We start from the raw sequence: 10439 nt of genomic DNA on the forward strand, positions 1-10439 counted from the left end.
AGAGGGAACTCAGAAGCACGAGGAGAGGAACGAGCCCTCTAATGCAGATCAAGAGAGCAGAAAAAAGGCTCTTGGCAAGATTTGATTCCCCACACAGCAATGCCTTGGAGTGCCCACCTCGTGTTTCCTCTCTGCATCTTTTACAGACACTCCATCAGTATCGGTTGATCATTGCAGTAGCTTAATAACTCATCTATTTTAGAGGTCAGGAAATGAAAGCACCTAAATTACTGAATAAATATTACAAATTAGCAAGGGTCTACAGTGCTCATTGTTTTTAACTCCCATCTAAATCAGCAGTTTTGACAGACATGCACACCGTTACGCAGAGGCACCCAGAAATTCAGCATAGAAATTTGGCTTTGATGATGTAATCAAATTTAGAAAAAAGAGAGAATCTAAATTAAAGTTCAATGATTCCTTTCTTCTAGACAGCTTGTAGGAACAAACATGTTTGCTACTGCTTAAACTTTTAAATCAGCTTAGCAGGCTTGAGAAATGGAACCATGCAGCTGAAATTTGAAGTGCCCAAACACTGAGACCCTCCCAGCATTAACCACAATGCTACAGAAGAACAATTAAGAAACAAGTAGTGGTATAATGCAGGCAAATTCCATTCTGAGAGCCAGGTTCTGCTTTCAAGACTTCTTACAAAAGTATTTTCTTGCATCTCTTGGTTGGCAATCATAATCCCTTCAGATTTTAAACCCTCAGTGCAAATCTGGCACTCAGTAAACCTTATAACTAAAATGAATTAGAAGCATCCTTAAACTCAGCCAAAAAGGTCTTGGCATGTGGCTCACGTTGCCTACAGGGCAGGTAAGGACAAATATGAACACTCCACCAGCATGAGCTCATCCTGCAGGCACAATCTTCCCATCAAACGTGCTCAGTGCCACTCGTGCTGGCTCTGCTGTGCCAGTTGTCCCCCCACACAACGAGGATGCAAACTGCTCCTCTCCTCAAGGTCTCCTTATCTCCTGCAGCACAGCCACACCAAACAGCTCACACCAGAGCAAAAGGCCACCTTACCAAAAGCCCTAAATGCCCAGAAGCAGGAGGCACAGGCAATGAAGTGGGAAAACAGCAGGAATAGGTGCTCAGTTTTCCATGTTTCTATAAAAGCAAGTGATAAATTAAAATCTCCAGCAGATACTACAGTAGGAGGGCAATGAAGCAAGAGAAGAGATTGCATGAAAGGAAGAAGTGCCCTATGGAGTTTGTGACCTGTTTACCATAAGTAAATAAATAAATGAAAGCAAAACAACCCCCTGAGGTGACAGTTTGCATGAGGGACATTAGTGACTCTGTCATGTGGAAGCCTATAGAAACAACTGTCATTACAGAGCAAGGGATTGATTTGCCACACAACAGGAACTCGGGAGAGAAAGCAGATGTGAAAGAAGGGAAGAGGAAGATTTGGAAATGAGCAGGGAAGTCACTCTGAATATTGCCCAGCTAACACCACTGCCCTGGTACAGAGCAGCTGAAGGTCAAGAGGAAAACGGAGCAGTTTGAGACCACCATGAAATGAAGAGAGAACAAACAACCCAGGTCAATTCTTTCTACTCCCCACTGACTCACTCAGCAACTCTTCCTGCTCCTGTGGCAGGTGGAATATCACAATTTTGCATCCTTCATTAGGGTTAATTAGTTCACTTGCTGACAGTGTTGAAAGAAAGACCAAGTGTTGGCTCAGCCAGAGGGAGTGACATCTTTGATTCCAGCAGGAGCCTGCTGTCCAAGGAAAGCCTGTGGACCTGTCTTCTATTCCCTGATCTGAGGACTGGCTCCAGTATAAATCTTATTCCTTTCAGTTCCACTACCATCCACTGCTATCAAAAATCAGGAATATGTTATTTTGTCCTCTTTGATCTCATTCAAACCGTGAAAACAACAGCCTAAGCATTTTGCCCTGCCGTATCTCGGGGAGCTGGAAACCTTTTACCAGCAAGAAATTCTTACAGCAGTTACCATGGTGACTCTGGTAATAGATATTTAAAGGCAGCTCACTCATAATCACATTCATTAGATATCAGAAGGTTTTAGTAAGAGAGGCACAAAAAGCTTGAAACCAGGGAGCCAACCAGGCTTGGTGATGGTATAAGAAATTTCTGGGGAGGGATCTGCTTATCCCATCATTTAGCTGGACACAAAGGGCTCCTGTTCAAATCTGGAATGACACTGAAGCCTGCAGAATAAACTAATTTTAGTTTGTCAATTTAAAAATCGGTTCTGAAAGCCTTATTTCAAAATTGTGGTACTTCAATAAATCCTTTCAGAGTGGGCATTACCAGAAATATAAGAAATAGCTGTGCCCCAGCTCCATCCCCCATTAGGGCCAGGCTGCTGGCAATCTCCTGGTCTGCTATAGCCTGGAAACTCAAATCTGGATAAAGCTCTCTGAGTTGAAGAGGTATGTTTGATTATATAAACGTTAAATCATTTGTTTCTTTAGGTTTGAGTCCACAGCTTTCCAATCCACTGGAACACAACCCAGAGAATCTGCAGAAGCAGATCTCCAGATAGGGAGCCACTTCACCAGGCTGGCTGAGCCTGTGTAACAGTCATCAAACTGAGATTTCCTTTCTCTTTTTGCTGCATATTTCCATGACAACTTTCCTGAGGTATTAACTTCTTTCTACTGGAAAGGTCTCTCAAAGAGAATTTAGGCTTCTATAGCAACAGCTGAAAGCCCTGGGAGATGATGATGCCTGAAACTTTTTTTAGACCACCCAAGTGTGTTTTAAATTTTATAGGTGAAAACAAAAAATATGTGTAATATTGGGAAAACTGTGAAGATGAGGAGGAGTACCTTGCTGAAGTGGAACAAACACAAAGAAACCACCTTATTTTCAAAAGGGGTACAGACTTTGAGATCTAAAACGTTAGGGAGAGCAGACAGGATCAAACACTCATCTTGAAAAGCCACATCCTGTTCCTTCTCTCTGGGCTAGAGAGCACAGTCACAAGGAACGAGTCTGCTGATCCTAAAAGAAGATTTTAGTCCAAGATCTCTCTCTGCAGCCTATTTTATATTGACTTAAAGCAAAAAAAAATTGGAAAATCAGTAAGTCAGGATACCTTTTGAGTTTTAACTCCAGTAGACCTGTCACCTGTCTATAATCTAACCTTCTTCTTAGTACTTTAGCTGTTTGCCATGGAAGTGACACAGTATTCTCCAACACTGAGAGCTACTTCAGAGGAAAAAAAAACCCAGCTGCACTCTCAACCAAATAAATTTGTTCAACTCAAAAGCCAAGGAAAGTACAGAAGCTGAAGCAGCTTTCCTTCACTGAAATTAGATTTATTTCACAAAGCACTTCACTTCTCCAATGCACTTTCCAACCTAAAGTCCTTTAAAGAAAAAAAAGACAAAAAAAAGACTACATTCACAAGGTCAATGAGAAGTAGGAAAGGATTCAATTTAATGTATAGATGAGAATTCCACAGGGTGGAAACAAAGCCCAGCAGGTCCCACACCTTCCCTTTTGCAGCCACTGGAAACCTCTTTGTACCCAACAGGTGAGATCAGCATGAGACCACCTGCAGAGCAGCCCCACTTTCTTCTGCTTGTGGTGATTAAAAGCTTATCCTTTTTTCATTAAAATACCCATTAATTTATCTCTTCTTCTCATCCACCCCTACAACATGACAGTTCTTGATAAGGGAAAAAAGTGCCCACAGGTAGGAATGAGTGAAAAAGAATGGATTTGATCTAATTCTTGCTGACTTCCACCTTCAGTCACTTCTTGCCCAGCTGAAAAACTTCAGAAAGCACTGGCAGTTTGACAAACTGAAAGTTGAGGACTGTGAAAACTTATTTTAATTTTTTAATAGCACTGCTAGAGTCTATTCAAAACCTGAGAACTCTACAACCAAGACATATGCAAAACCAGGATTCCTGACAAACCCCTCATTATTTCCAAGATTTATCCTGTCTGGAGAAGACTGAAGCGTGGGAGTCACTGAGTCACTGCAAAGGTCAAGTTAAACGCAATTATTCGGTGTCACCGTGTGCTGCCCTCTGCTGAAACAGACACCGAGCTCCCGGGAGCTGCAGAATAGCTCGGGATCATCTGTGCCCGCTGCTGCCGTCACACTCAGCCGAATTCAGAATGTTTCATTTCGTGGGACCAGGCAAGGTTAAAAATAACCTGAGCTCCTGCACTGGACTGAACAGCTCCGGGATAAAGGAGTGGCTTAGTCAGGGAGAAGGAGGAGGGTCGGATGCACCATCACTCTGCAGTGATGGAGGTTCACAGGCTTGGAAACAAGAAACAGCTGAAAGTTCCGTTTAAACAACTTGTTTATCAAAGATGTTGAACTCTCATAGTCCCTCTCAAATCCTTAATCCTCCATCTGATTTCACCCACACGAAAAATCTGTTCAGGCAGATGAGATTATTCAAATTCTCAGGCACCGGAATTTGTTCATATGTGGAACAGAATGGGAAGAGGAGAAAATTATTAAATATCTAAGGGAAAAATAGCATATAATCACACATTAATATCCATAAATAAGTGTATTTTATAGAACCATATTTACAAAATTCTTGCTTAAATATTTTATTTACAAACAAATAGTAACCCAGCATTTTCTCCAGAACTCAGGGAAAGAGGAAAGAAAGTCAAAGCAATATTTCAACTATACATATAAACTCTCAGTGCTGAAAATCCCAATCCAACATATATGGTTTTTTCCCTTTAGGCCTTTGAAAATTAGACTTTGCTGTGAGACTTCAGCCCAGCAAGGTTATTTTGGCTCAAGAAGATTGAAATCTTAAGTTGAGAGTTCCTTAGGGAGACCATCCTGCCAGCAACCTCAAGATCCTGCTGTAGTAGATTTTAACCACGTGCTCTTCCATGGGATTTGACCTTAAAATAAAAAAGGGGGGAAACCCCCAAACAATCCCAAACAAACAACAAAAATCCATAGTTTAAAAAGCCCCAACGACAAAAAAAAAAAAAAAAAAAAAAAGAAAGAAAGAAAAAAGAAAAAGAGGGAATAGCAGCGGGCGGGTGGTCCCTGCTGGTGCAGCCAGTAGAGGGCAGTGGGATTTAGAAGAAAGTTGTTGAACTTCGTCTAATGAAGTATTTGAAGTGATAAAATGATCCATGTAAATCGTTATTTGAGCCTACCTACACTAAGACATAAGCAGGACAGAGAAAAAAGAACCAAAATAGAAAAGAAAATTTATTACATTAGGACCTCTAAAAGTCGTGTTTCAGGGTATTAGGAAGATTTCACACTAATGCATCATTTACTTAATTTTGAAAGTAATTTTCAATTACTGAAATACAATAATTCCATGCTTCCTATTGAATCCAAGACAACTATTTCTTATAGATTGTAAAACCTATGAGTAACTTAAAATAGAAAAATATCCAATAAGAAGAAAGGTATTTTTAAGGCACACCTATTGTCACTTGTGAAGATGAAAACTGGTTTCTAATCCACACGAACAAGAAAGTAAAACAGGTGAAGAAAAAGCAACGCATGAAGGAAAACGTAGGGGTTTTCTTAATGCACCTTGTTCCCCAGGGAAAGCAACATTTCTCACCTTATCACCAAACAGAACAGCTCCCCAGAGCTAAGGTTGTGCATAATTCCACACGAGCCCAGTTCGCATTTTGTGATGGAACACTGTGGATATTCTCAGGGCCCTTTAGAGCTACACATGTCCTGAAGCAACACTGCTGCCCCACGCCAGAGAGGACCGAGCTGTCCCCAGGGAGCAGTCCGGGGTGTCCCGGTGCTCCGGCGTGCCCGTGGCACCGCGGGGACACCTTGGCCAGGCTCAGGTGCCTCGGGCCGTGCAGCCCCCCCCGGGGGCTGCGGGAGCCCCGCTGCCCCTCCGAGCCCCCCCCCGGGGGCTGCGGGAGCCCCGCGGCCCCTCCGAGCCCCCCCCGGGGGCTGCGGGAGCCCCGCTGCCCCTCCGAGCCCCCCCCCGGGGGCTGCGGGAGCCCCGCTGCCCCTCCGAGCCCCCCCCCGGGGGCTGCGGGAGCCCCGCTGCCCCTCCGAGCCCCCCCCGGGGGCTGCGGGAGCCCCGCTGCCCCTCCGAGCCCCCCGGGACCCCCGCTGCCCTCAGAGCCCTTCATGGGCTGTGGGAGCCCCGCTGCCCCTCCGAGTCCCAGCCCGGCTCCGGCGGGACGCTGCGGGCACGAGCAGCGCCCGCCCCGTGCGGGACCTGTTGCCCTCAGGCACTGGCGCGGGGCCGGAGTCGGCGGCGGGGAGGATGCGGGGACACGGCGGCGACACCGCGACACCTCACCCGCTCCCCGCACCTCAGCCAGGACACAGTGGTCCCGCACTGCGGCACCTCAGCGCTCCCCCAGCACCGGGATGCCCGGCGCGAGGCTGCGGTTCTCGCCAGCCCAGCCGGTGCCCCCGCTCTGCCCTCACCTCCCCGCGCTCACCTGCAGCCGCCGCCGCCGCCGCCGCGCTCGGGGATGCTCCGCAGCCGGAGCCCTCACCTCACCTGCACCGGCCGTACCGGCCACCAGGGGGCTGCTGTGCGGCACACCGGGTAATGTAGTCCCCTGGCTGCCCGCGACGGCCAATCCCCGCGGCGCGCCGCCGAACGTGCCGGGAGTGGTAGTTCATCCCGGAGGCGTCGGCGCGGGGCAGACTGGGAGGTGTAGTCAAAGCGCAGTGGTGCGCACTCGGCTTCTCCCCGCCGCTGAACTACAACTCCCGTGCGCCCCTTCCGTGGCGGCTCGAGCGGGCCCGGACGCGGCGCCGAGCGGCCGTGGGTGTGCATGCCCATCATGGCGGCCCCGCCGCCCTCAGCGCCGGGAGAGCCGGCGCCGCCGCCGCAGCCGCAGCCGCTGCAGTACAGCCTCCTGCTGCAGCACCTCGTGGGCGACAAGCGGCAGCCCCGCGTCTGGGACCCCGCCACCCTCGGCGGAATCCCCTGCCCGCCCAAGAGCGAGGAGCAGAAGATGGTGGAGCGGGTCATGGAGAGCTGCCCCTTCAAGGCGGCGCTGGCCTGCGTGGGAGGTGCGGCGGCTGTGGGGTCGTTCGGGGGTCCCTGTGGCGTCGGGAGAGGGGCGGGTGGAGAAGAGGCTGCAGTCCCCCTGTTTGGTTTTCCTCCTAAGCCTCCTCCAGTGTCTGTCACATGTCGCAGGCAGGGATCTGTGTCCGCCTTCCCTGGAGAGGCTCAGATGCTCATGGCCTTTCCTCACGCAGCACGGGCTGTCACGGGTGTCCATTGCACCAAGAGATTCCTGCCCTGCCACAGACAGCAGGGGCAGAGCCGCTCCATTGCCTCCAGGGAATGTCCTGCTCCCGCCCAGCCAAGTTAATTTCATTGTTTATCTTCCACAGGGTTTGTTCTGGGAGGTGCGTTCGGTATCTTCACAGCTGGCATTGACACCAACGTGGGGTTTGATCCCAAGGATCCCTACCGCACGCCCACGGCCAAAGAGGTGCTCAAGGACATGGGGCAGCGAGGCATCTCCTACGCCAAGAACTTTGCCATCGTGGGCGCCATGTTCTCCTGCACGGAATGCATGGTAGAATCTGTAAGTGAGAGCTTCTCAACCATTAAGAAGTGTTTTCTGGTACCCTTTAAAATCTTTTACTAAATCCAAATAAGTACATGTATCCTCTTTGCAATAGGGCTGCTTTGTTCTTCTTGGCCATGAAAGCTTTTCAGCTTTGAAAGCTGTCTTCAGAGCTGCTGTTCTCTGACAGAATGAAGAACTTTTCTGCAGTAGCAAAGTCCTTTTCAGTTTTAAGTCCTAAATGTATTGCAAGCATAGGCATTACTTTTTAAAACCCTAGCTACGAGGCCTTGTGTAAAATGTCAAACTGTGAGTTGCAACATGGTAATTTGAGTGTCTAAAAATTCCATATGCAGAAAGGGATCATTTGATGAAAGTTCTTGAGTAACAGGCCAATTTTCATCTGGCCTCTACAGTAAGAAATGACCTTTTGCAGCTTGCTAGTAAATCTATCATCTGTTTTATTTTTAAATAGGAAAATTACCCTGTTATGAATTTGAGTCCTGCCTTTTAATTGAAAGGCACAATTACTTCCTAACTCATCTGGAAGAAAAGTTTATCTGCTTGCACAACAGAGCAGAGCAAAGAGATCTGTTCAATGGTGAAAATCCAGCGTGTCCTGGCTATGGAAATAGTCCACCTTTGTCAGCAGGTGCTGTGACTCTCACTGTGCCAAGGACCAGCTGCATGGCCAGGCTCAGGGCTGCTCTCATGTGGTTGTTGCACTTTTAGACTCATGGCTGTGTTCTGTCCTGGCTCACCTGAGGATCCTTCCCCCAGCACTGCATTGCACCACATGGATTTGTCTCACTTCTCCCAGTTACCTTCTCCTTCTTCCCTTGCCTGCCCTGCAAGTCTGGGAGTGCAGGGCCATCTGCTGAGAGCAGAGGGAAGAACACCCTCAGCTGAGAAGGGGATGGAAGGTCGTTTAACCTTTCTTGCTGTTAGCACAGATGCTGAGTGTTTGTTCCATATTTCCTTGCTGGCTCTGATTTGTACCTCCACAGTATCGTGGGAAGTCAGACTGGAAGAACAGCGTTATCAGCGGCTGCATCACGGGAGGAGCCATCGGCTTCAGAGGTTGGTGGTGCCTGCTGGGAGCTGTTTCTGTGATAAGATTCAGTTTGGTTATGCATCACGTGGTGTTCTCAGTGCAGCACACACAGCACAAACCTCTTTGCATGGGGCTGTGGTGAGGCCAGCGTGAGAGTGTGCTCTGGACTGGCAGAGCTGTCAGCTCCAAGAATAAGTGGGGATAAGGAAGGGTTGGTCATAGAGGAAAATCAGCAAAATTCACTTGAAAGAAAAGTCTGGAGATGGTGGTGGCTCTCTACACTCTTTAGTGGTGTCATGGGAGAGAGTCAAAAATACATACAGAAGCTCTTGTGTTAACTGAGCTCTGCACATCTGCCATTTCACTGTCTCTGCTACTCTCCTTGAAATTAGAACTAAAGAACTCTCTTCTTTTGTACCATGTGTAAAATGGTTTTCTCCTTTCTCATGTATCAGTTCAAACAGACAATTCTACTTACATGTGAACGAGAAGAGAGGTTTTAGTCCAGCAGCACTAGTAGAGACTTTCCTTTAGTGGTAACATCTGGGAAAATGCCCAAGTAGGAGAGGGCTGTTCTGCTCATCAGAAATATCAAACTTCTCTCACTCACCTTAAGAAAAAAACAGTCCTGTTTTAAGAAGCATAAATGAAAAGAAAGCTCTTGAAAGTGCTTCTAATTGAGCTTGTTAAGTTGTGTTTGTCCCAGACCTAATCCTCTTAGAGCTGTCAGAGCAGTGGCTGCTCTTCCTCTCCCTCCCTAGCCCCACCAAGCCACTTGCAGGGCTCAGGTGAGAGCATGGTAAAATCAGCAGTGGCCACGGGAGGGTTCTCCTCTGGCCCCGAGGGGTTGTACATCAGGCAAGGACAGTGCCAGGGTCCCCTGGGAGGGCAGGTTCCTGCTGCTGTGAGCTCTGAGCCACCACAAGTTACTGGGAAGAAGAATATTTTCCCTGCTTTGTCTCATGGTTTCCCACCCTTGCCTTGCAGCTGGGCTGAAGGCCGGGGTGATCGGCTGCGGAGGATTCGCCGCTTTCTCTGCTGCAGTCGATTACTACCTCCGGTAACAGCCAGGAGCAACAGTGCCTGTTCCAGTGCTGCTGCTGAGAGCCTGCACCACGGCACAACCATCAGGCTTACCTTTCCACTGCCTCTGGAGTCAGGGTGGCGCTGACCACTTTGTGAATGACTAACAGCAACCTGGCTGCGAGCCCTGGCGAGCTGCTGCAGGCAGGCTTGCGGGAGCATGGGAGGATGGAGCCAGGCACAGAGCAGCATCTCCAGGACAGATCAGCTGACTGTCAGTTTCCAGGAAACATGCCTGGACTCTGAGCTCTTTCGATCCTTTGGGGCTGATTTTGATTAAGTCTGTTGCTGGCATCAAAAAAAAAGCAGGAGGACAATCTTCGAAGAGAAATGCAGCGATTTAGGTTATCACATATTTGAAGGTGCTGCAAGTGTTTTAACAGTCACCAGTTTGCAGCTTGCTACTCTGTTGGGGAGAGGTAAGATTCTGTGGAGAAATAAGCTTGTTCCAGGCTTTTCTTAAAATACCATCTGAAGACAAACCACCATCTGTACAACTTGTCTTATTTCAAGTACAGAGTTGAGCGCCAGATTTCTTTACCGTGTTTTAAAGGGAAAAGCAGAAAGGAATCCTTAGCCTTAGAGCTGTGTGGTTACTGGCAGATGAACAAAAGAGTTTAAGGGAAAAAAAGAGGTTGTTGCTGAAGTATAATTCTCTGTAGCCACTTGGCTAGCCTGATTTAACCTCACTGTGAGAGTGCAATCTTGCTACTGCTTTAACCGCCCCAGGCTCACTCCATTAGTTCCAGCAGTTTGATAGTGAGACTTGGAAAGCAAAGCTGTGAGAATAAACC

At 48.0% G+C, this 10439-nt stretch overlaps 2 protein-coding genes across 2 annotated transcripts in view; one reads left to right on the plus strand and one right to left on the minus strand.

Moving 5' to 3' along the window:
• SPECC1 (sperm antigen with calponin homology and coiled-coil domains 1) overlaps positions 1-6535 on the minus strand; it is an 85002-nt gene extending 78467 nt beyond the window's left edge. Inside the window, exon 1 of the mRNA XM_050981794.1 lies at positions 6420-6535. The gene's annotated coding sequence lies outside the window, so the exon portion shown is untranslated. The remainder of the gene's footprint in view (positions 1-6419) is intronic.
• A 198-nt stretch (positions 6536-6733) lies between these two features.
• Positions 6734-10131, plus strand: TIMM22 (translocase of inner mitochondrial membrane 22). Its single transcript, XM_009094772.4, has 4 exons — positions 6734-7002; positions 7330-7526; positions 8516-8588; positions 9550-10131. The coding sequence occupies exons 1-4, from the start codon at positions 6762-6764 to the stop codon at positions 9624-9626; spliced, it is 588 nt and encodes a 195-aa protein (XP_009093020.2). The 5' UTR covers positions 6734-6761; the 3' UTR covers positions 9627-10131.
• The last annotated feature ends 308 nt before the right edge of the window (positions 10132-10439 follow it).

Source organism: Serinus canaria, chromosome 19 (genome assembly GCF_022539315.1).
Source record: "Serinus canaria isolate serCan28SL12 chromosome 19, serCan2020, whole genome shotgun sequence".
Taxonomy (NCBI): domain Eukaryota; kingdom Metazoa; phylum Chordata; class Aves; order Passeriformes; family Fringillidae; genus Serinus; species Serinus canaria.